The sequence below is a fragment of the Apteryx rowi genome, unplaced genomic scaffold (genome assembly GCF_003343035.1).
Source record: "Apteryx rowi isolate R43461 unplaced genomic scaffold, aptRow1 scaffold_0, whole genome shotgun sequence".
NCBI classification, from domain to species: Eukaryota; Metazoa; Chordata; class Aves; order Apterygiformes; family Apterygidae; genus Apteryx; species Apteryx rowi.
This window is the reverse complement of record NW_020447195.1, coordinates 2,137,904-2,163,971: the sequence shown is the minus strand read 5'-3', so window position 1 is coordinate 2,163,971 and position 26,068 is coordinate 2,137,904. Positions and strand designations below refer to the sequence as shown.

At 39.1% G+C, this 26,068-nt stretch overlaps 1 protein-coding gene across 1 annotated transcript in view; it reads left to right on the top strand.

Moving 5' to 3' along the window:
* PREX1 (phosphatidylinositol-3,4,5-trisphosphate dependent Rac exchange factor 1) overlaps positions 1–26,068 on the top strand; it is a 191,926-nt gene that overhangs the window by 100,724 nt on the left and 65,134 nt on the right. The window contains exons 7-11 of the mRNA XM_026054773.1: positions 9,560–9,721; positions 15,129–15,262; positions 18,679–18,794; positions 20,171–20,320; positions 24,324–24,471. Of these exons, the coding sequence (XP_025910558.1) occupies positions 9,560–9,721; positions 15,129–15,262; positions 18,679–18,794; positions 20,171–20,320; positions 24,324–24,471 (710 nt within the window). The remainder of the gene's footprint in view (positions 1–9,559; positions 9,722–15,128; positions 15,263–18,678; positions 18,795–20,170; positions 20,321–24,323; positions 24,472–26,068) is intronic.

Genomic DNA, 26,068 nt, shown 5'->3' with positions numbered 1-26,068 from the left:
AGCTGTTTTGTATTCCTGGGGACTGGATCTTATTTTAACTAATTCCCAGGGCAAACTGATACTGTTGTATTCCAACTGATTAGAAAAATTTTAGACCAAGAGCTATCCTACTTTCCTCTTTTACTTTTTTTTTTTTAATAAGAGGTTGTGCACATCCAGATTTTCCAATAACTTTGATATGACCTTGTTATAGTATAGTTGTTTAGTATAGCTAAGTAGTTTGGTTTGATAAAGACTGTATGAACATAGTAATTCAGTCTTGTCTACACTTGAAAGTCAGTCTTAAATAGTAGGATAAGGCATATATTTAAAATGATGAAACTATTTTTGATTAATACCACATGTGAATATTGTTCTTCCAGAATAAGAGCATCCAAGATGGAGTTAGTTTGGGTTACTTAATTAGAAATAATATACTGGAATATCTCCAAATGCACCTTAAGCAAATATTACCAATAATTTCCAGTGTAATATATGATATCCTGTAATTGGTAATCTTATGTTTTCTCGTCATCTATCTGATGAAGCTATTTGGTTTTTTGAACCAACAAACAGTACAGCTTTGGAGTAGCTGAGTGTAAACAGTGGGTTGTTGGGGTTTTTTTGGTTGCTTTCTTTGGAAGTCTGTCCAATTTGCAAGCCTTGTGTATGGTTTGAAATGTGGGACTTGAACCTAACCACTGGCTTTCATTATCTCTGTGCAAATACAGTAGTAATGATATTAATATTTTTGTCCCTAAAATAACTTTTGTCTGCTTCAGACAGCGTGCAAGAGAATTAGCACAGAATTTGTTGGTCAGCAAATTAGTTTTATTCACAGTGCAAAACCTCACTAATATGATTTTCTTCCCTTTTCTTTTTTCTTGCTGTTGTACTTCAGCAAAGCAATTGAAGTCTATTTTGGGGATATTCTGAATGTTTGTCTGTTAGCAGTGAGCTTCACTATAAATTTTCCCTTAAACATGGGAAAGGGGCTTGGGGAAGGCTTGAACAGAACAGAACTGTGCTTGCTGTGATGGGCATATGATTTGGTAAAAGAAAAAGAAGCAAAGGCAAACTGATGCACAGACCTTGAGAGCATATACTGCGCGAGTGGCTTAAACTCCAGTGCAGATATGTACGCTGGAAAGCTTGCCGAGCAAATATTTCTAGCAGAATGTTTTGGATTAAGGCATCTCTGTCTCACTGATAGTAATTGTATGACTCTTAATTAGCGGGAACTACACTTCTCAGGAGTAGAAGCAGCTGTTGTGTAAACCAATCTCTGAACAAAAATAGCCGTTTTCCTTTAATAAAGAGCATTTTTGTCAGCAAGAAAGAAAACCCTAGGGGAGTGGTGATCATGAGTTAATCACACTATTGGGGGTGGGGATTAGGAGCAGTCCTTTCTGTCTCCTTCCTGCCGGCGCACCAGGAATGTGCAGCACATGATAGCCGCACCCCTTGGGCTCCCCAGCGCATGTCACGGAGCTTGTTTCGTGTTTGATGTCTGTTCTCTTAAGGAATTCCCAAGTCTCCAGCCAGAAATGCACATTCCGCCTCTGATCCTTTAAAAATATCTCAAAATATGCACAACTCTCTGGAAGGTTTAGGACAGTAATTACCTATCGCTTCATGTGATGGAAGACTCATAGGTCCTTGGAGGGAAAGGAAAACCTGAAGGCAAAAGGCTGAGTGACCAGACTCAGAAGCCTCTTGAAAGAGAGAGCCCCGCAGCGGGGCACCCGCAGGCCTGGATCCCTGCAGTTCCTCCACTTTGGAAGGGAACGATGGGAAGCCAGTGGTGTGGACTGAGAACGGGATGAAGAAATGTTAACTCGCCCGCTGCCCTCTCCTCCCTCTCCATTCCTCTCAGAGCTGTTTAAGGAGCAGAACCGTCTAATTAGCCATAAGTGAATGTGTTTAATCTTTGGGGGGTTGGTTTTTTCTAGAAACAGAAAAGTGGTGTTTCACTTAGATTCATAACACTGCTTGGTTGAAATCCAACTTCGTGTATCACAATGTTAAAAATTATATATACCCTATAGAGTTGTAAAGAACACTGCCAATTTACAAAACATACTTCTGTCTTCAAAACTTTATAGATATAATCACAAGTAACGAGTAATATTTATAGAACTGGAAATGTGTTTTTGTTAAGTTTTAAATTAACATATGTTCTAGATCTATTAGCCCGTAGAATATGATCAGTTTTACTGGTTTGTCATAGTTTCTCTAGTCTTTACACCATAGAAACAGTAACATAATTTACAAATTAAAAAATACACAGGATGAAAAAAATGCTATAAACTGGCAAGTGCCCAGATAGGGCCTGGTGTAACATTTGTTTTCTAGTTTGTTTAAGAGGAAAATACATTTTCATAGAAGAAAATATAAAAGCTATAAAAGGGAAATGTAAAACACATGAAAACATTTATATTCATAAAGTCTTTCTTTTTTTTTAAAAAAAAGTGCATTTTGGAGCTGAGCTGTTTATTAACTGAACTTTTTGAACTGATAAGCAAAGAAATATGGTGTCTTTGTTATCTCTGTAATCCTAAGATGTTCAGTATGTAACCCAACGGATGTATCTGAAACCATATTTTATGCATGCCCTGGTTTGTATTGCAAAGTGAGGCAGCGGGGCAAGAAATGATTTGCACCAATCAATGTACAGCATTAACATTCATTGTGCAAAATCCATGTTAAGCCATGTCTGAGTGTCCTCAAGAGTATGGAGATAGGAGGAAGGAATTTTTAAAATACAGAGACTTGCATATTTTAACTGCAAAATATGTGCTCAGTTGTCAGTTTTAAGTATACAAACAATCATTTTTGCGTGGCAAGAGAAGACATGGGGAAGGATGACGGAGACTTCTTTAAAAAAAAAAAAAGATCAATTTGGCAGAATAACATCCTTTCTGCTAGGAAATATTAAAGTTGTGTTTACATTTGAAAAACCTCTGGTTTCCTCTGCCCGCCTGCGTTGTTCACTCTTCGTCTCTCCTGCCACCTCTTTGCACCTTCCTGTGCAATGTTCTTTCTGCTGAGTTCTCTCCCCGTTGTAGGTTTTCTGGGTTTAGAGAACAGACGAATGCATGAACAGCTGATGTGTCTGTCTTTTTATGTGATTTAGTTTTTATATTTGGACTCTATCAGATATTTGGAACCCTTTTAGCTTTAAGCTATTTAAAGCTGCATCTGAGACTCAAATACTTAAGTTGGGAATCCTTTTACTACATTGCATAATCAAAGATTGGCATTTCTGAGTAGAATTCTCTTTCTTCTGGGTACAGTTAATAGGAAATAAGGTAGCGTTCAAATCATTAACATGGCCTTCTCCTGCACACTCATTTCCCGAGCATTAATACGTTTGAATGGAAATAGGAAGCCAAATAAGCTTTTAGAATCCAAATGCAAGAGCTTTACCTGTGAACCTGCTGTTTTTACACTGTTTCTTCCAAGGTTAAGTGCACAAATTATAGCTTCCAAATAGAGCTATGTGAGTCTGTGACAAACTGCAACTTGTTATCTAGGGATCCAAACCTGCTCACACAGAAGTCCATGAAATTGTTGCATAGGTTTGGCTGAAAGTATTTTAGTTTGGTAGAATGAAAGCTGAAAAGGGATCTGATAGAAGGCTATTTTAGCATCTCATTTTCCTGACAGGAATAGGGGAGGTCAAAAACCACACTGATTTTTAGATGGAGCTCAAGTAATTTATGAACTTTGGCCAATGCTTGAAAGTTACTTCCCATGGAAGAAACAGACAAATTTGTTGTAATTCTGATTGTCATAATTCCCAGTCATGTATGAACAGTGAGTCTAAATTATTTAAGATGCATCAGACCTGCACATATAAAAAATGTCTAATGCATCCTGAAAACATCAGGTTCATTGCATGTGTAGGGTAGGTCTAGCACATCTCAGATGTTGCTGTATCTGTTCTGAAGTTCCAGTTGGGCTGCTAGACATCCAGGAATCTGAAAGAAAGAGAACATGGTCAAGGTAGTCCTGAAAGTTGTCCACCACAAATAAAAAAAATTCTGCATTTCTCATTTAGAAATGTGACACTTGTTACATTTATCGTTCAATCTGTATACTAAATGAACAGTCACAGTTTACTTCCAGATTTTTAAACAGTCTGTTCTGCCTCTATATGCCATGAAGTCAGAACAACTGCTGTAGCACACTGTAGAAAAGAGCTTTAAGAACCTCTGCACAAACACCAAAGCTTCCAGTCCCTTGCTTGATTCCATGTGGTTCACCGTACTGGTAACATCCTCCTTTGCTGGAGGTGTAACTTACAGCACCCCTAAGTGTTAAAATTCTCTGGGAGAACTGCAAGAGAGCGCTGCAAGAGGCATGCTGAAAAACTGATCTCCTTTCCCACTGTTGCAACACTAAGAACCAAGACAGAAAGGCTGCCTGGTAACAGGGGAGGTGAAGTGGGTCATGGGTGTACTGAACAGTCTGGGAAATTGGCCTTATCTCATTACACAGACAAAAGCAGGTAATAAAACAGTAAATATGAAGTGCAAATTATAATGCATAAGAAGGGCTTTAAGAAATCAAAATAACACGAAGCAGTATGAATTACAAAATGCAACACAGATATTCTAAATATTTCCTGTACATATATTACAGGTTATCACATCTGTCACATCTGTGAAAGTTCTTGCTCCTGGTACATATCTTTCATATCAAAGTGACATGAGTGGATATCCTGCTACTGTGGAAATTATACAGCCTCAGATAATGTACTGTGAGAATTTTTTACAGTCTTGAATGTAATCATTCTTATACCCCACTTTAACATAAGTCTGTGCGTTAGTCTGTGTTTAACAGGTAGGGGACTGAAGCCCACAGAGCTTTAGTAAGCTGCTCAGGGTCACTCATGAAGTCTCTGGTGGAAGAGGGAACTGATTTGTCATCCCAAGCTAATTAGCTCCCCACTGGCCTATCCTTCCTTTCTGTATGCTATTTGGGAGGACACTATAGCTAGATGTAGGTGTCTTGGAGAGCTCTGTTACTGTCTTTGTAAAATCAGTGTTTGGGGCTGGGGCTGCTGAGTGGCACATCCTCAGGCTCTGCAGCTATGAAAGAGTAATGATAGAAGGAAAATGCTGTGCCCAGAAGAAGCAGTTCCTACTGCCATCTTTGTTCTTTAAAGAAGGGAGGGGGATTTTTTTTTCAGGCTAGTGATACAGAATATCTTTGAACTTTTTTTTTTTCTTAAGAAAAGAAAGAGCTCAGAGGATAATGCTGAAGATGAGAGAGGCTGTGGAAAATATCAACTTTTCTATTCTCCGTTGCTGGCTAGTCTGAAGGACAGACAAGTTTGTAGCTAGAATGTCCATGTGTTTTATGAATGAGTTTAAGCAACTCTGTGCAAGGAATAGTTTGCTGCAAGTGGCAGCAACCTCATTTCCTAGCCCTAGTGCTGCGGAAGTTGTAATACGTAAGATAATTCGTCCAGACAACAATATACATGAGCTTTATGGAGGACAGGACAATCATACCCGAGTTCTGCCATCTGGTCTCTCTCTCTCTTGACTGCCTTTCAAAGTGTTGGCAAATATTCTCAGAGTTTACTCTACACATCATAAATCTGTCACTAAAATAAAAAAGCACCCTGGCTGTATTTCAGAGGTGCTGGGCACTACCCTTTCAGGGGATGGCAGTGTCAGAGCAGCATGGCTCTTCCTCAGAGGGCTCAAGCGTAGGTGTAAATGGGGCAAGAGAGTCACCTGCCCTGATGGGCTGCCTGACCTCTGACTGTCTGAGCAGCTGCTGCTGAGCCAACTGACCGCCCCAGCCAGTGCCCTCCCTGTCCTTTACACCCTTGGGCAGCACCAGCAGCAGCTGGCAGGAGTGGGGAAGGTGCCCCCTTCAGTCCTCCTGTCCTCAAAATCTCCTCTGGCCACCTAGAGCAGCCTGAGTCAGAAGAAATGAGGAAGGGAGATGCAGGAGAAGGGGAGAGTGGAAAAAGGTAAGTGAGTCTCAGAGGGCTTCCTTTTCCCCACAACGGCAGCCACTGCATAAAATGCCTGGAGGCAGAAAGCAGGTACCAGCTCCTGTATCTTCCCTCCCTGATTGCAGGCACTGGGAGACACAGGAGAGGCTGAGGGATGATGTGCCTCCGGAGTGTGAGGGTGCAGTAAGCGGTGGTGCCTGAGGCATCAAAGTTGCTGACTACTGTGCTGTTCAAGCCAGTGCCAGACATGAGGGAGAAGTCCTGCCTGTGTGATGCAGACTGTCTCCCTTTACCTACAGGCAGGTCTTGGGAGAGGTAGTTCATGTTTTTATATACGTAGGTACAGTTTCTACAGCAGAGGCTGGATTCTTGTTTACATTCAGTGCAGCACAGGCCTGTTGTGAATGAAGATCCCTTTCTGTGTGTCTTGGTGATATTTCGTAAAGGGATGTTTAGATAGTGCTAATGTACACATATCCATTTCCAAAGCAGTGTGGGTGACACTTGAGCTGCAGAACTTCATTGATTTTAATGAGAGTCACATAGCAAAAATTCTGCGCTCTGTTTTGGAAGCATGGAGCGGAGGCTAGTGTCACCAAGGTGCAACACCTCTCTTCTGCCTTTCTTTTTGAAATACTTACTTTCCGTGGCCTTAACTTGAGCAAAAGTGGGATAAGAACCTCCCCAGGGAATTTCATCTGTGCTAGTGATTGGCAGTTGTAGCAGCCAGCTTCTTTTTCCTGTTGCATATGTTGCTACATATGCACGCTGGAGCTTAAGATCATTAACTCCTCTCTCTTAATGGGCTTCCCAGTTGTCAGCACATTACCCGTCTCCTCCATCATCCATCTGACAACAGCAGTTGTCAATCACCATTTGTAATTTTCAGGAAGGAGAAATTGTAGCTCTGAGTAAATTCTCAGAATACCAAATCTATGCATAGTACTGCATAGCCACATTTTCCTAGACAAACATGGCATTCCCATCCATTCCTTTAGACCTTTCTGTCTCTACCATCTATCATTTGGGAATGAGAGCAAGTCCCATTGACATGCTATGATTCTCATGAGACCTGTCTCTTGCATTATTTAAAGGAGTCTCAGTGGCCAAGTGGTTTAATCTCAAGATGCATATTTCACATTGAAAGGTTCTGCAAAACCAAGAAGTTAATGCATAAATAATGTCAATACTTTGCATTCTGTAATACTGGGTCTCAAGATAGTTTATTAGTGCTAATGAATTAAGCCTTGCTTCAACCAGTGTGAGGAAGCGTTCAGAAAGCACAAAGGCAGAGACAGATTTACTCCTTTTAGCTGTAGCTTCCTCCTTTAAAATATGCCTTCTATTTGTGCTGGCGCCTGAGCATTTCACAGTCTAATTATTTCTTCTGAAGATATTCCTGCTGGTTGGAAAGCGCTTCTAGGTGCGTACACACCTGTCACGCGCTAAAGGCAACTTGTGTCTATAGAACTTTGTAGAGCAGATCTGTGGACTCTGGGACACACAGAGTTTCTTGATTACCAGCACAGAGTGACTGGATTAGCAGAATGGTTGGATTAGCAGCAGTTGTAGTTACTACAAGCTAATGCAAGCTTTAGCCTGCATCCTTCCGCTCTCTGACAGCCATGCAACTTGAGCCTAGAATTACCAGCTAACTTGATCTAGGGGTTATGTGTGGACTTAAGTCAATTTGGGGGCAGTGCTTAGGTTACAGGTTGTGCTACCAACTCAGGGGAGGCAAGCCCCAGTGATACTCAGGATCACACAGGAAATTGGAGCATGTCAGTGCCAAGCAAGGCAGTGTGGTACAAGGACCTCTAAACCAGTGCTAATATGGCAAAATTTAGTGTGGTAGTGAGATACTTGCTTAGGTTAACATCTGGATGTGGCCAGGCAAAAGGCAAATCAGACTACAGATTAAACCTTGTTGGAGCCCGTGACAGGCATTTGGGGGCTGTAATCTCTTATCTTGGATGAACAGCAGCTGGGATGGTTAGACAGTCTTTGCCCTTAGCTGTGGGAGCTATGGATTGAAGCAATTTAGCTCTGTTCACAGACCATGCTGCTGTGCCGGCTCTCTGGCTACATTCAAACTCATTCTCATCTCTCATGCAAAATGATGCAATTGAGCAGCAGTTTGCCATCTAGTCACTGGACTTTAAAACAACAAAATAACATGTTGAGGCAAAACAGAACATAGGGAACAAGTGAAATATTCCAGCCAACCTAAAAATGTGGGTCTTAAACACCATATTATGTATCAAGAAGAAATTACTAGCCTTGGTTAAGGTTTCTTTAATGTATTTTTATCCAATTGTGGCTAGCTATAAAATACCATTGGTCTAAAACACGATTAATTGTGAGTTGACAGTGGTTACCCCTTTTGCCAAACTCTGGTGAATATTGTTAAGTTCCAAGTTTTCTGATTGTTGTACTTCAGTGGGTATTGTTTAGCTGGGCTACTGTGCATTGAATCAAGTGATGCAGTGTCTCTTAGGAGCGCTATCAGAGCAGACAAGTTGTTCAGCTCTATATTAATTTGTCCAGTCAAAATATGTGCCCCAACCTCCTAATCTTTATCTGGGGAAGAGTCCCTGCTAAACTTCTGCTTGGCCTCTCTCTTCCTGCTCTAGCATATTTGTCTTTTGGGGAGCCCTCTCCACTTGCTATATGCCTGTTCTGGAGGTTAAAACAGAGCCAGAAGGTCTTCGTTCTGCACGTGACTTGCTATTGGGCAAATTACTTGCTCTTCTGTAAATGAACCTCCTCCTTCATAAGATGAGCGTTATATTTTCTTGACACGCAAAAACTTAACTGAGGTACCTATATTAGGAGTGGTGTCTCATTGGAATCCCTCTTTAGTTAATGAAGAGACAGGCTCCTCAGGAGGGCAATTAAAGTCTTAAGTGAATCTGATTTGCCCTTTGGTAGCATCTTTCTCTGCTAGTTATAGATCTAAACAACCTCGGTCCTAACGCCTCATGTGTGTTGGGATTAATCCACATCTGAACATTTCTGTGTGATATTACATATGGAGTATACAGCCTAGCTTTATTTCCATAAGGTCATAATTCTCACAAAATGAAGCTTCCATAGCTCCAATGGTTCCTGATGAGACCTGCTACAGGCAGAATTTTTATGAAAATCTGATCGAAGGGCCCAGATACAGCTTCACTGAATTACTAATGTGCATCACTGGGACTGGTACAGGATCTAGCTCATGGCTAGGACAACAGTCCATTGCATGTCTGTGAAGTGGACAGTTTGTTTTTTATGCAATATTTTAATTTATTTGGCCTTGGTTTATGCTAGCAAACATATGTGGCACCACAAAACATATTTGGCTTGAACTCTTCTTATCTGACGTATTTAACAGCATGTGATACCTTCATTTATTTAGCAGCATCCATATAAAGCAGCAACCCTGCTCAGATGAACAGCATTTTAGAGAAAAGCATCTGCAGTAACATGCTCACACCTCTTTAATTTAGCTGTGGTTCTGGCATTTTCCTATGGGATTGTGTTTCAATGCTGTGCTTGTGTTTGGTCTTTCTGCGTGCCACTTTAAGTTTACATTGCATGTTTTCTTTTTTTTTTTTAAAGGAATTAGCCAAGAGGACCCCCTCTAAGCATCCTGATCACCCAGCTGTCCAGAATGCATTGCAGGCAATGAAGACAGTCTGCACAAATATCAACGAGACCAAGAGACAGATGGAGAAACTGGAAGCCCTTGAACAGTTGCAGTCCCACATTGAAGGATGGGAGGTATGATGTGGGACTAGCAAGTGCCCTGGAGGCAGTTAAGTGCACTGCACAGCCTAACGAACTGAAGTTTAGCGACTCGTACTGTGTACAGGGATTTCTGTGTCTTATGGGATATGTAAATACACTTGGAGGTGTGGGTGGCATCACTCTGATGGGTTTAGAAGTCAGTGTTTATTTTGGGTGTGCAGGCTGCTGCTAAATTGTAGCAGAACAAATGGATCATGAGGAAAAGAAAGGCATTGGAGCTGAAAAGGACTGAAATTTCAAATGGGCCGATCTCATTTGAAAGACAAATCTGGAAGATGAAATTCAGGAGTGGTTTCTCTTCATTCCTACAAGCCTTTAGTTTTTCAAGGGGCTTTGAAAGTTAGCTCACTTAGCTTCATATAGATTTCCTGTATAAAAAATAAAGATCAGATTAGACAGCAACTGGTATATTTGTATTTGCTCTAGTTAAGTTATTCATGGATGTGATTCTAGTGGTGTGTTTATTAGTAGGTGGAACTATGTAGGTGGAGCCATTTACTGTGGAAGAGAGAAAAATAAGAGAAGGAGAGAAATAGGATGTGAAGCGTGGGGGAAGAGGAAATCTGGAAAAAGAGCCATCCAGTGGAAATACTGGGAAGTTGGAATGATGCACAAAATGTTGGCAGCTTGTGTTGTGATGTCTTTGGTTGAGATCCTTGAATCAGGGGAGTTTGGAAGCCTCTGGGAGATGCACCATAGGGAGTCAGTGGTGTTAAATGGTCTCATGGAGAGACTGGTGTTGGCGTTTAGTGAGAGTGACTTTTAAAATGTCCAGGCTGATTGTTGCCAGCTGAGGATTTCTTAGCTGAGGACATCTTTTTAGAGGTCATGTAAACTTCCTCAAGTTTGGACTCTTGGGTGTTCTCCATGACTCTTTTGGGGGCTGTTTTTTATCTTTTGTGTATGTTTTAAACCTTGCTCATTTTTTTCCCCTAAAGGATGTTCTTGGCATCCAGCTAAAGTTGTGAGAGCAACCCAGATCCAGCTGTGTATTTTTTGGATAGCAAGCTCAGCAAACAAAGTCATATAATGTTCTGTATAGCAAGACTTCTAGAAGCAGTTAAAACCATTTCAGGTTCAACACAACTCAGGGGTAATTTAGGCAAGAGGCATGGTTTGAACTCTGGAGCCTCAAGCATGACTCTGCAAGTGTCCATGATATCATACATGAAGTAATATCCAAACTTATTGAATATATTTTTTTAGGGTTTAGCTAATCTACAGCAACATTCTGATGCTGAAACCTCTTTCAGATTTGTTTATATATACTGTTTTGTAACAAAGTCACCTAGGTTACTCAGCCCAAAAGCTCAAAAAGGAAGGAGTGTTTTTCATTCCCAGTAAGTTGTGGACCGTTTCTAAATCTGCTACTGGTATATTAAAAGGAGGAAAAACAGCTTTATACATCACAGATACAGGCCAATGCCAAACATGATGGTTTTTTTTTCTTCTGTACACATAAAGAAGGTTGAAATTGATTGAAAGCTTCCTATCTTGAGTTATCATACTGCCAAGGTCTTGCAAATTATGACTCTGGAGCAAAGTGCTGTGTTTGTAAATACTAGTTTTAGTCCTTTCAGATGTGTCTCACAGTTCATTCCTAATAAGAAGGGCTCCTAACTCCTATCCTATAGAAAGTTGCAGTTGCTAAATTAAATAAATACTTAGCTTTAGCAATGCAGTGATACCAGCCACAGAGCTGCCTGTAGGTGGAAAAAGTGTATAAGGCAGATTTATGCCTGTTTTCAGTTTGTCTGATGGCAGTCTCTCCTGTGAAATAGAAAATCTCACTTTTCCATTAGCATTGATATGAATTCTGAAACATTAGTGGCCTGTATATAAGGTTATATACCATACATAATGGTTTGACAAGGCCTAGTTCTTCTAACCATTTTAATCAAAGGCATCTAAACTGTGAAAAATAAGTAAACATCAGCTTACTTATGACCAAGGCTTTTATGATTATAAGGGAAGCAGCCTGACCCTGGGGACTGTGCAAGCAGCCCAACCCTAAGTTCACTTGTGGATTTTCACCTAATTTGGAAAAAGCTTCATCTTGTCTAGTGTTTCTGTTTAAGCAAACTAGCACAGTATCACTGGTTTCTATGACTATGCACTTTCTTCCAACTGTCCCAATGGGACCATCCTGCTCTCGACTTCATCCTATGGCTATCAGTGCCACTGTCAAGATTTCCAACATAAAGAACGATAAAACATCATTTTTCTTCTGCAGTGTCTCATCTTCTTAGTCTCTTTAGTCATCTGTAGTTTCACTAAAGGCAGTAAATATTTTTTAGAATATCTCCTCAGTTCCACCTTTTTTCTTCAACACCCCTGCCTACCACACTGCATCTTCCTCTCTAATGCAACCATTCCCACTGTCATGCACAGAGCTGATACTGGAATAATGCTATCCATCTCTTTTTAAGTTATATTATAATGACGGGACATGTTGTAGTAGACCAAGCCTGGGAAACCTCTGAAGGTCTGCAGCCTGATCACAGGTTTGTTCATCAAAATGAACTCAGCTCAGATTCATTCTTCTGGAATGCACAGAATCCTTGTAGATGTATGCTGTGGATTAGTCGCAAGCTGGCCAATTTGATTCTGGTTAATCCTTCTGGGAAACAAAGATTAATTTTAAAAAAGGGGAAGAAATAGAAGTTGTATGAGAAGGGCATCTTTTGTATAGAATATTTCTATTTCTTCAGTGAAGAACCAGTTGCTACGCTGTTTCTATTAATTGCATATTAATTATTCTGTGGGGAGAGCTCCTCGTCATCGGTCCTTATGAATTATTTTTACTGAACAATTGCAACATGCAGAATCCCTGCGTTCTCCCAGTCTGAAATGTGGAGAGAAGCAAAACCCCCATCACAGAAGAACAGCATGAGTTGTAAGAGATGTGTTAGCACTCAGGCAGATCAATCATTTTATAATTGGCTGTAATTTGCAGTTCCACCAGCTATGGGTTGTGGGTTGTTTGTTTGGTTTTTTTTTGCCTGCAGCCTAGTCCCACTCTGAAAGGTGAGAAATCTTGTCTTGTCTCTGAAAACATCAAATAAATCTTCTTACTGTGTTTCTTGCTTTTGAAAAATGTCTCATATTGGTGTAAATGTGAAGTAACTATGTCAACAGCAAACAGGAAATGCATTGACAGTTTTCAGATACCATCATGATGCGTCTGATGGAAAAATAAAGATTCTTAGATTTTAAGGCAAGGAGCAACTGTTGTGATCATTTGCTTTGGCTTCCTGCACAAAATAGGCTAGAATATTTTACCCAGTGATCCCTGTATCAGTAAAAGATTGACCCTGATTATTAATGTCATTGTGCTCATTGCTTTTACTGTCTTTTCTCTTCTTGGGTATTGTTTGGAAAATTAAATACCTGATATTTAGGAGCTCTGAAACCTTGATTTCCACACTGGTAAACTATCTGAGCAGCAGGTTTTTTATATTGTACATGCAGACAGTTTCTGCTCCTATTCATGTATTTGTAAATAGGGATTATGGTTCATAATTCTGAGATACAGTGTTTTCTCCTGGATATGGCCAAGGTCATATGGCCATATGGGTCATTTTCAAAATAGCTATTGCTTTTTTCTGAACACGCATTAACTATTTCTGTAGAATGATTAAGAAAAGAAAAACATATCAGGACAGCAGATGGAAATACTGCATCTAGCTAGTTCTCCCATCATTAAATGCAGAATGTGTGGAAACACATATGTGGCACACACAAAACCAGTGTCACGAACTTGGCACCTTTAAAGAATAACTGCTACGTTGTTAACTAAAAGTGAGGCAAGGACAGCACAGCTGGCAAGGTTTGATTTTGAAAACAATGTAATCAAAGCTTCATTCACACCTCTAGAGTGACTGCACTGAATTTAGAAAGGCTGATTTAAATTCAGTGATTATTCCTGAATAGCTTGATGGCAGCAGACTTTGCCTTCCTGAAAAAAATTTACTCATGTAATGTTTAAAACCATTCAAACAAATCCTTTTGGGGTGACTCTCTAGCTGGAGCCAAATTTCATACTTGTGCACAGAGTTATCTTCAGTCTTTTTAAGTGGAACTAATTGTGTTTTACAGAATTTTTGCAGTATTTGTGAGTATAGGGTTAATGGACCTTTGCAAATCAAGCAGTTTCGTTAATAATGGATGTCTTGCAAGCCAAAGTCATTTCTCTTTTCCAGTAAGACTCAAGGCAGTGGGTCAGATTATCTAATGTACTTCCTTATTTGCATGCTGACCATGGAAGGAAGTTACTGTTACCCTAAGAAGTTGTTCTTCCTTCCAACTCAAATAGACATGCAAAAAATAATACATGTTCTGGAACTGCATGGTAAATGTTTCCTATGCCTCGAGGTATTTTTCTGAAAAGTGATCTTTGTTAATAAGATGCTCTTGTACCTATGAAGCAATAAAAGACCAAGGAATTTAGGGCTAGTAACTAATGTCTAGCCAAACCAATCTTGTTTGGTCAGTGTAGCAGTTAGAGGAACAGAATCCCCACTTTATGCACTCCAAATGTGGGGACAAGTGGAGTTTCTTCATTCTGAGGGCAAGTTGGGACAGTTCTATGGTTGTTTTAATTTGGGCCCAACTGCATTGGCCCTCAAGGGCCCTATTTCAAGAATCATGGGATCACTTTTCCTGGGAATAATCTGCATAACATTTTGGGGAGTGAATGGCTTAGAGCCATCTCCTGTGGTCCTCAGCTTCCTAGGATCCTCCTAGGATAGAGAGTCCTTGAGTACCAAGCTCAGCTGTCTCTGTCGCTGTTCATTGCGTGTGATGGCTTGCACATAGCAACTAACACAGTGTGCAAGACCTGACATGGATATGTTTCTAACTTGCATGTGTTTATTGAGAACTCCAAAAAGGAGAGCAGCTGCATATGCTGCTGACAAAAGAATTGAAGAGACATCACCATTGCGATGATTTTCACGAGAGACAGTTAATACCAATTTATGTCACTATCAGATCTACAACATTAGGGAAATACCATCATCCTTTTATAAAGCATTCCTAAAGCCATTGCGTGTGATATTTGCAATGGTAGCTCAGGGTACGAAGGGAAGATTAATGTTCTAAAGAGAGTCATAATACAGCTGCTTCGGGAGTGGAAGATTTCTTCTGGAAGAAAGTCTTGAGTTGGATAGGGAAGATTTATCACAGTATATGAGGATTCTATAAAAATATTTGTAATCCTTAGAGACCATGATGTGTTTAGCCACATTAAGAAATTGAGGACATCCTGCTTATGGGCACACTGATGACATGCAGATAAAATAGTAAAGTTTTAGTAAAAATGCTTCATTTTAAACACAAAAACATTAACAATAAACAAGATTTATTTTCTGTGTTTTAGGGGTCGAATTTGACAGATATCTGCACACAGCTCTTGCTCCAAGGGACTTTGTTAAAAATCTCGGCAGGAAATATCCAGGAGAGAATGTTCTTTTTATTTGATAATCTACTGGTCTATTGCAAGAGGAAATCCAGGTGAGTCCCTCTGTCTTTATAGTTTTATGGTGGGACCTACCATTTATACGTAGGAAGAAAGATCACTGATCAGCCATTGTCCCTGTTGCTCTGTAAGGCTGAATGATGGGTGTATCATCTATTCCTTTCCTCTGTTTTTGGCTGTTGCTATCCACTTAGACTGATTAACAGACAGACTCGCTATATGGTAGGATAAATATGGCAGACAGTAATGGGGTCCCCTTCTTGAGAACTGCACAGTCCAAAGGCAGAAGTTGATACAGTACAGAAAACTACACAGAAGATTCTTATATCTGGAAAGCTTCTAGATGGGTCTGCAGTGATGTGAATAAAGGAGCCTTGCCAACTTTCATTGTGAGGTTATTCTAAGCAGAAAGTGACATGAAAAAAAATATAAAGCCAAGAAAGGGCAAAGTGGAAGACTAAGAGAACATTAGGTGGATGCAGGGCACAGAGGAGTGAAGAAGAGATGAAGATCAGCAAGTTGCTGTTCAGCATTTGCAGCCCACATGCTCTGTGCATTGTCTTCCTTCTTTATCCTAGTAACATTAATTTTTGCATCATTCTACCTTATAATACTTTAACATTATTAACGCCTACTGCTTATTATTAAAATAGCACTGGCAATGTGGAAGGCAGTTTGTTTCTGCACCAGAACTGGATTTCAGTTCTTAAGCATTCCACCTTCACAGCTCCAGTCTCATTCTCACATCTTGGTCTTTTCCTAATTTGCCTTGCATTCTCTGCTCTTCAGCTTCTCCTCCTTCTTTTCTTGTTATATTCTCCCAGCTCTTCAAGTTGTACCTCTTGGAGATTGCCAAGTTGAACCGCCAACCCAATTAGGACTTCTCAAAAATCACAGTGTCCTCCCCGTAGGAAATTCTCAAAATTTGGGTTTAATTACCAGTTTTTTGTTGAGTGGAAATTTTGGAACCATTCAGCTAGGAAATGATCAGTTCATGTCAACAATGTTCAGACTTTTTGTGTGGATAATGTTGAAGCTATATAATAGAAAATATAAATTGTTAGATGAAATCTACATTAGAAATTATTAGAATATACTGTAGACATTTAAATTAAAAGAAACATGTACATAGCTCAATCTTATATGCAGTTTATATGGCTTTTAATCTTATCTAAATGAAGCATTCTGATGTTGTTGAAATGAAACAAGAAAGATGAAACATTTCATTTTGACACTTTTCCAAATTTGTCAAAATCCAAACTTCCATGTGAAGCAGAATTCAGAAATCTGTGTGTCTCCTACCAGAAAACTACTCCTTTAAAAAATCAACTCAACTTGATATATAATCTTTTAATTTTTCAGAGCTCTTAGAAACTGTCTTTCTAGTTCTGTTTGTAGTTCAGGTTAGCCTAGCCTCTCCTGCCATCCAGGCACTTTTCCCGGAATACTGAGATTTAGGAAACAAAATGTTCCACTGCCTTTTAAGCAACTCTCTCTTTTTTTGTGCAGAAGACATTACTGAGCTGCTCTGTAGTTTGGCTTGGTGTAAGAGGAGGCTGCTTTAACACTTTGATTTTCCCAAAGGATCAATATTGTTTATCTTTATTAATAGAGTTTGAACAGACTAAATTGTCCAGAATCTGATTTCCATTAAAAGTAGAGTATTTTAAGTCTGTTGAGTATTGTCTAATGTAAAAGATATATTTAGGGATTGCTGAGCAACTTTAATTTTGGATCTTTCCTTTGTCTAGCTGCTATTTATAATTAGTCCAGGATGGAAATGAATGTCTATCCAGTCGTGATAGCATGATCATTTGGCCAGCTGCTTGACAGACAACTGACATGTTAGTGGGACACAGATTTTGAAAAAACTGAGTCTGTTTGCAATTTAAAATTGAATGACTTGATTCTTATCTCACTCATAGTATGCTTATCAGATTCAAATCATTGGAGCTGTTCTTGATTGAAAAGTGGAATCAGAATTCAGACCTCAATCTTCATTACAGTGTCAACTATGCAGCCATTTGAATTTGGGCATCACATCTTTTTACAATATTATACATTAGAAGTAGTTTTGTTGAGACCCATTTCAGACATGTTTAGAATCAGACTAAGGATCTATGTTTTTAGATCTAAGATTGCAATCTCATCTTTTGCAGAAGCTTAGAGAAGTCTGACAAACTGATGACATAGATTTTCAGGCCTGAGTATTGTTTTGTGTTTTTAGCAGTATCATAGACTGCTTTTAAATTGAATCCTGATGTCAGGAACAATATGTTTCATGTGGGGAAATGGTCTGAGTATCTGAAGGGTTTTATTAAGGCTGCCAGGACAGCTTTTCTTTTGACTCAACAGTTGTCTTTAGGAAATGATCTAATAGCTCCAAGATCTCAGTCCCTGTCAGTCTTACTGGATGAAAGTATCTGGTCATCACCAAAGGTATATTTGTCACTAAAGCTAGTTGTAAAAAGAAAAATCGTTCAGAAAAATACGATGATTCTCTTCTCACCTCAGTTTATCATAGACATTTCACTTTGACAGTAATTTTCTCCGCAGCTGTATTTTATTGCAATATTCTTTGAATCTTATGAGCTCCTGGCAAGTTGCCACAGCAATCCCTTCACTGTATAGAGTTTGGACACCTGCCATTTCAAATGATGATCATTTGACCAGTTGTGTTTTGGTTCACATAGCAGTGTTGTTATTAGATATTAAAGCTCAGCAGGTGTCAGTTGGATAGTTTTAAATCTATTCGAGACATAAAAACCCAGAATATAAATAGCAAAGAAAAGTGCTTTCCTGAAATTTTTAGAAGGCACTAGAACAGAGACACTTATTTAAACTTATGGATAAGGACGTAAACTCTGGTGCAAAACTGCCACAGCAGCACTTGTGTAAATGCCTCATGCAGACATCTAACATACGTAAAACAGACCATGTGACACTAGTCTCTTTATATGTTTTATTTTGAGTTTGGAACTTGGTACACATACTGCAAATTTCCCAAAAGTGTAGGTGAAGAAAGGGGACAAACACGTCATTTTGTCGGGTGTTATTAGAGTTTTCATCCCAAAGCCACATGAAATTCAGTTTTATTGACATTTCAGTTAGTTCAGTCTTCAAGAATGTAAATTTTAAAGGTGTCCCAATCTTCATGTAATCTTGCAGAAGCAGCTCATTATCGCTGTACTGATTTTGCTGCCCAATTATCTTTGTGGGCTGACTGAGTCTTCATATTATTTGCAATCACAAAAGTGGTCAAATACCAGGAAGCACTATTTTGGAGGGGGGGGGGGTTATAGTCACATCTCAGATAGCTTGGTGTTATTGTTTCTTGTGACCATTGGATTTAAAAAAAGCTATTTATTATAATATGTATTATACATATAATGAATACTTTTCACTGTTTACTTAAGTGAAGTGTTGCTAACAGTCTAAATCCTAATTGCAGAGTTGCTGGGAAAAAAACATCTAAACGGACAAAGTCAATCAATGGGTCCCTTTATATCTTCAGGGGCCGAATAAATACAGAAGTCATGGAGGTGGAGAATGTGGAAGATGGAACAGGTATGGATCAAATTCTGTCTTTTAACAACACAGCAAGTCCATATTTTGTTTTGGAAGTTGGTACAAAAGTACTTATCCATGTCCTTCATGTTTTTTTTAATGAAATCTTAGGTAAGCAGTGTAACTTTTGATGTCTTCTTCTAACTCTGTAAGTTAGTCTAATAAAGGAAGGACATACTTTCAGGCATTAGTCCTTCATTCTGAAATGACCTCACGGAAGAGCTTGTGTATGCAAAAGCTTGCCTATTTTTTCTTCTAATCCAAGTTGATTTAGAAAAAGATACTGTATCTTCCTTCCATCCTTTCCTTTCTTACATTTTAAGCCATTACAGCTGTAATAACATAACTGGCGAATCTTCTTCTCATTTGGAGAACTACCAAGTATTAGCCTCAGCATCAAATCAGGAACATGGATATGTGGTCATGAATGAAATACAGGAATGGCTATTGCATTACTGTTCTTGTGTTCTGACCTAGGCAGGTAGAACAAATGGATTTCTGATTACATCCACAAAGGCCACAGCTGCCCCTTCTCCTATTGTAATAAGTCAGGAGTTAATATTATATCCTTCTAGGCAACAAGTGATATCTCACGAGTTCCAGTGTCCTGTGGACAAAAATTCTTACAGTGCAAGAAGCTAGTTCATCCCCAGAAAATTCAGAATAAATAATCTTTGCAAACCTCATGGACTTTTTCACTGATGTCACTGAATTTAAAATATTTTAGTTCTTCCTGTGAGATGAAATTACAAAATGTCACTCTTAGAGAAGAAACCATAGAGAAAACGGATACAGAGATTTAAAGGGATTCAAATTATCTGTGGGGCTGGGTTTGGCAGTTAGGTAGCAGTCACACTTCCTGCCAAATATTTGCTCTTCTGGGCACAAGTAGATGAGTTGTGTTTTGATCCTTTTTCACTTTTTCTGGGCAAAGCATTGTGGCAAGGGTAAAAATACCAGTCTATCTTGAATGAAATTTCAGTCACCAGTGCACCCAGCTTGGATTTTCCCCCTGGGCCTGGCTCGTGGCATGGGACGAATTGCCTAGGCTTCTCTGAATGTGAGGCTCTGCTCCCTTGGAGTCACTGAGAGTCCTGCTCACAGATCTTTTTCGCATAGTTTGTGAAAGTGACAGATTTTTCAATTTGAACAGCCTAGCTATGGGTATTTCTATTAATATTTGTACTTCCAGAGTGGTAGGTAACAGCCAGTAATATGCACAGTCAGTGCAATGCATGCAGATGCCTGAGGAACACCTCCAAAAATCAAGTTCTTCAAATATTGATATTTTAGGAAAGGTGTCCCATGATGATCTGTTTTCATTAAAGGGGCAGGCCTTCCATTCACTGTGTGCATTGTGCTTCGGGTTTTTACAGCAGATTATCACAGCAACGGTTACACAGTGACAAATGGCTGGAAGATACACAACACGGCCAAAAACAAGTGGTTTGTCTGTATGGCCAAGACTGCAGAAGACAAACAGAAATGGCTGGATGCTATTATCAAGGAAAGGGAGCAGAGAGAGAGTAAGTGGATAATGTATCTTCTAATGCAGTGAATGAACTTGTGTACAAAGGCAAAATGTTGTATTTGCGTGTTTAAGTATATGACTGATAGAAAAAGAAAAGAAAAGGTTACAGTTTTGTGGCAGACTTTAAATCTAGCCTTAATGACAAACAAACTGAAGTGATAGAAAACAAATTTTTCTGAACATGTTTCTTGGGTTTCTTATGCACTTGTGTCATTATATTTATCAAACATTTTTACTTATCGGAGTCAGTTTCTTTAATGAATTGAATTACTGTGAAAAAAATACATTTAATCAACTTTATTTGCTGGTCTTTTATTTGTAAGATAAAAATGTATTTGTATTTATCTTTAAAAGCAAAGAGGAAAATGCAATCTGCAGCCATTTTCCAGAGATAGTGGTACAAACTTTTTACATTCTCACAAACTCAACCTCCATAATCTTGAAATAAACAAAACAATTCATGGGGAAAACCTCTGGGAATATTTAAACTTCTTAGACCAAGAGGAGTGACAAATGTGTGCAGACGTTTGTCACTTTTATCTTTTCTTGTGGAATGAAACAAGAATAAGCTTGTCTTGAAACAGCAGCAAGCTCACAGAGCCGCGAATCGGTGAGTGATAAAAGTTCTGAATTCCTTTATAAGTCAGATTAATATATATATTATATATAGTCAGATTATATATATTATAAGTCAGTCTTTCACTAGTGAATCTGCTTCCCTGTCTGCTGAATGGGAACAATAATAGTTCATTGCCAGAAGAAATGACACTTATTTTAAAATGTTCTGCGCTTACTTTAGAAGTGGTTCCCCGCTCTGCAGCCACATCTCCATTAAAAACATATAATTGCTCATGTATGCTAATATTAAAGAAGTCAGTCTGATACCCTTTTTAGTAGTGCATTTTCAGGACTTGCACTTGCTAAGCAACAGTGCTTTAGGTTTTTTAAGTACTTTAAGAAAGTTACAGTCCTGTCATTGAAATTTGACGAAAGCAGAGAATCTAAGCGCCTTTGAAAATCCAAACCTTAGTTTTTATGTTACAATACTTTGCAGCAGGAAAACATCTAATCTGCTAAAGGCAATGCACATTACAGTGTTATCTATTATCATAGAATATTAAATATATCTAACATACCTTGTCATGTATGAACCCCAATGTACCTTTTAATAATAGCAAGGAATCCAGCTTCAAAACGTAGATCAGGCATGATTTAAATTAAAAAGAAGTCTTAACTGAGACTTGCATTAAAAGCTAGAGATTACCTGAAGGCAACGGAGAGAATCAGTTTTGATTCTTTCTTTTTTTTTTTTTTTTTAAAGGAAGTGTGTTACTGTTCTGAGCTGGTGATCTGTTCTCATTGATCAATTTGCATCCCACCATACTATGAGGATCCTGTTCGTCCATGTCATGCATTTTTTTAATAAAATACATTTCCTGGCTCTTAGTTCTACCCTCAGAGTGCTAAATCATACCAGAGTGCTAAAAATCCAATATGTTTTCATTTCAGAGTGAGTTTTATGAGGTCGCCAGTGCTCTGTGGAATTTCCTATGTATCAAGAAAAACATGTGAGGAGAGAGATTTGATAAGAAGTAAAAAGACAGGACTAGAAAAATAAATCACATTTAAACAGGAATCCTGAGAATATGGGGAGGAGACTGAAAAAATCTTAGGGAGGGAAGAAGCATTTTTCTTTAATAGAAGGTTTCTCAAAGTTTTCCATGCAGCATTGGCTACTCTGACACTTTTTTTTCTGATGCTTTTTGTCATGTAGTTTTATGATGTGGCAGTTGATGACAGGAACTCAGGATAAACATGGATATTCTGGCAGACATTCCAGGCCTTATTGGAAAATCTTCTTTGAATCGGAGTACTTGCAGAGTCACAGAGCTATCAGTGTTTGCATTAGAAAGCCTGGTGAGATTCCCAGTGCTGTAGGATGAGTTGGGCGGAATGTGCATTCCAGTCTGCCGTTTACGTCAGAGCCTGGGGAATTCGGTGATGTAAGACCAGCATGAAACATGTGTACTATTACACAGGCTGTTTTCTATCATAAGTTCACATTGCAAATTAGCCTTGGCTACACGTGTCAGCCTGAATATTGAATTGAATCACAGTATTGCAGGAAGGGGGAGGAGGAGGAAGAGGAGGATGGAAGAACAATGGCACTAAGCCATGGGATTTGCAGAGCCAAAACCTTTAGGCAGATATTGGACACATGAAAGAAACACTGTTTGCAAGACAAAATGTTGCACAAGACTACTTTCTGGAACACACACAGCAAATCTCTAAAACAAATACATTAAGCATTTTCAAAAAGCCAGAAAGCAGCTCTGATGACACAGAAGACTGTTAATTCTATTAATTCTTCAAGTTCAGAGTAAGGCTAAAAAATGAGAAGTGTGCATTCTTTGGGAATAGCTGCTCACCCTAATGGAACATAAATTGTGTTGCTTTACGGTAAGATACTGATCACTTAAATTCTGCCTAATGCCATTTTCTGTAAAATTTAGGTACATAAATCCAAGACCAATTCAGGCTGCCAGTTCTCAAGCACTAGCTAGCCTTAGAGATGTCTAAAATCTGGGCCTCTGTTTCGGACTCCAGGGTCCCCTAGATTTGCAAGTGAATTTTTTCTCTCCATATTCAGGAGTGTCCTGGTCATGATTCAGAGATGTACTTAAAGACGAGTAATCTCTGCTGAGTATTGCTTCCTGCTCTGTCAGTTAGGAGTAATCAGAGCTCACCCTAATGTGTTTAGACATTGGTGTGTTCAACACCAAGTGTCAGTGAGGGTCATTTTTCAGTGAGATGCAGCAAAGAGGAGGGAAAAAAGGTAGCATGAGCAGAGTTGTATTTAGAGCACTTGTTTGGGCAGTGAGAGACTTGGATCTAGGCCATTCTTAGCCTAAAAGGTTCAAACGCAGAGTTTCAGCTCCTCATCTGAGTCCACTTCAATTTGGGACCTAAAGTAGGCTGTCTAAATCCAATCCCTAACTTACTTATATGCACTTATTGCCTGGAAAAGTTTTAGAGTAACATAGCCAGAAAGCAAAATGATTTGTTCAGGCTAAAAGAGGCAATGCATGCACAGCATCAAATAATTTTTTCTCGTGTGCTCTCCTCCTAAAGCAACTTGCTCTTTATTTCTAGGTAGAGCACATTTTCCAGGGTCTTTTCACAAATCTGAGGTGAAGAGTGCCAGAAAATGCAGGTTAAGATGATAGTTATTGTAACATAAACACCTATTCTTTTCAGATAATCATCCTGACTGTAGCAACTCTCAGCTACTATGGGCTATGTTGGAAGCTCATACAAATTGGAGGTGAAAGTTTCTCTATATCCATTTATCTGTCATTCCTTCAGCCATTCAGTATCTCTTATAATTAACAGGATAATATGGTTGTCAAATTGTATTTTTTTAGCCTAGAGGTATTGGTAAATAGGCTAATTAAGAAAGAATGAGAAAATAGTGTTCCAGTCAACCTTTGATTTATTCAAGGATGTGAATTTCAGCAGTTCTGTATTTTTGGCTTCAAGTAATAGAATACTCAAAAAGTCATCTGCTCTGTTGAGCATTTAGCTGCCTTGGACAAGTCTTATGAAGGCAGTTATTTCAGGGTCGGAAGTGAAATTACAACAGGAATTCAGTTTCAAAGGGTATATATTTTATCTTTCTTTATTTGGTATTTACTTGTCCATGTTTTGTAGACCATTCTACTTTGTGTGATGTGATGGGACCATAAGTTTGGAGTTATTTTTTCTTGAACTGATAATTTTCTTGGACAATGGAGAAGAAAAGCTGCAAACATTATCTAGGTGCTAAACTCGCCAATGACAGTTTTGTGCTTAGATCAATAAGCAATGTTTCCCCTTTATTTGAAAAATAAGTCATGTAATTTTTGTGTGTCTAGCACTTTGTTTGGCTTCAGCTTTTGACTTTGAGCAAACACTGTCCAGTGTTAAGGATCTGAATGAATTCCTACATTGTATTCCAGGTTTGAAACTGGGAATGGAGAGGGATGCGTATGTCATGATTGCAGAGAAAGGAGAGAAGCTGTACCAGATGATGATGAGCAAGAAAGTGAACCTTATCAAAGACAGGAGGAGAAAATTAAGTACTGTTCCCAAGTGCTTTCTTGGCAAGTAAGTGGCATTTGAATTGAAAAGGCCTTTTCATACCAATTAAAAGAATGGACTCTGGATTTTCTGAGGACAGCACTGCGAGGGCAGATCAGATGTGCTTTGGTGGAGCTTAATTGGAAAGGCCATAACCTCCATTACAGTTGTGGTTTATTAAAATTAATCATTAATTTCACACCACGCACAGGCTGTACAATAACAGCTCGTTCCTTTCTAGAGTAACTCATAGCAGCTGTTTCAAATCAGCAAAAGGAATAAGAAAAAATACTTATATTCCCAAAAGCTCAGGGCTGTTGGTGGCCCAACCTGCCTCCTCTTTTGTATACTAGCAGATGCTTACTGAGTGATGTTTAAATCCAGCAGAGTTGTCCCAGTCTCAGAATTGAACTTAGAGATTTCCTGTTTATTTGCCAATGTAACAGATACAATTGAAAGTGATCAGGAAACTCTATGTATTTGTTAGAAGTATAGGGATTTCTTTACTGGGTGGAAAAAACCTCTTTCACTCAGGCTAGGCATTAGAAAATAATTCTTCAGAATGACATGTATGAGGCATTGAAAAGAGACCCCATGGAGGGGCCAGATCATCATCACAGGAGACATTCAAGAAGAGATTAGTAGCAGGGCTATCAAAGGGAAATGTCCTGCACGGCACACGGGGAGACACAGAAGTTGACCTGAGAAGACTTTTCTGCTTCAGCTGTTTGTGATTGAAATGATCAGCTGTGGGAAGAAAAAAGTTCTGAGAGGCAGATTGTCCATTCATTTCCCTTCCCTCCCTGCTCGTCTCTGTTGCATGCAGCATTCCTTGTGTGTACTGGGAGTGGAAACAATGCATTGCCTTTCTGCCTGGCAGAAGGCAGTCTGGAAGCATAAACTGGTGTTGTTTCTGCTATATCAAGACCTCTTGGCTTTTGGAGATGTGGTTGCTTCCCCCTCCCAGTTATCTTGCTGGATTCAAATAGAAATCCTTAAGCTCTGTTTTGGAGGCATGATCTAGTATTTCCTATTTTCCATGCAAAAAGAAGTACCAGATCAGAAGCTTATGTTTTTCCACTGTTGATATATACAAGTCCACTGTGGATTCCCTGATATTTTGTTTATTTCCAAGTCATACATGGTATTTCCTGCTACTCCTTTTTCTTTTAAAATATCTTTTTCATTACGTGCTCTACAGTCTGTCTTGCTCATTGCCCTCCGTTTGCTTGGCAACTACCTGACACTGCAGTAGTGAGGACTTGACATAACTTTGCTAATGGGTAACTGAACTTGGACTGAGATACATACAAGTATCCTTATCTCTGAAAAAAAGCATATTTCTGCTATTGTGCCAGCCTTCTCCATAAAAAATAACTCCGCCAATGTCTTTTCAACAGTCCTGGGCTACCAGTGCAACTTAATCATTGCATTTCAATCAAGATTTGCAGACTTTTCAAATCATTCCTGGAGCTTCCCTTGAACAGTGCATTTCAGCTGTGACCTATTCATTTTTTTCAGATATTCCTGCCTAAGGGAGACACTAATAAGTGTGCGGAGGTACATTTAGTGGTTTTCTGGTGCATCCATCTGGGAGTAACGCTAAGGCCACAAAAATATTTTT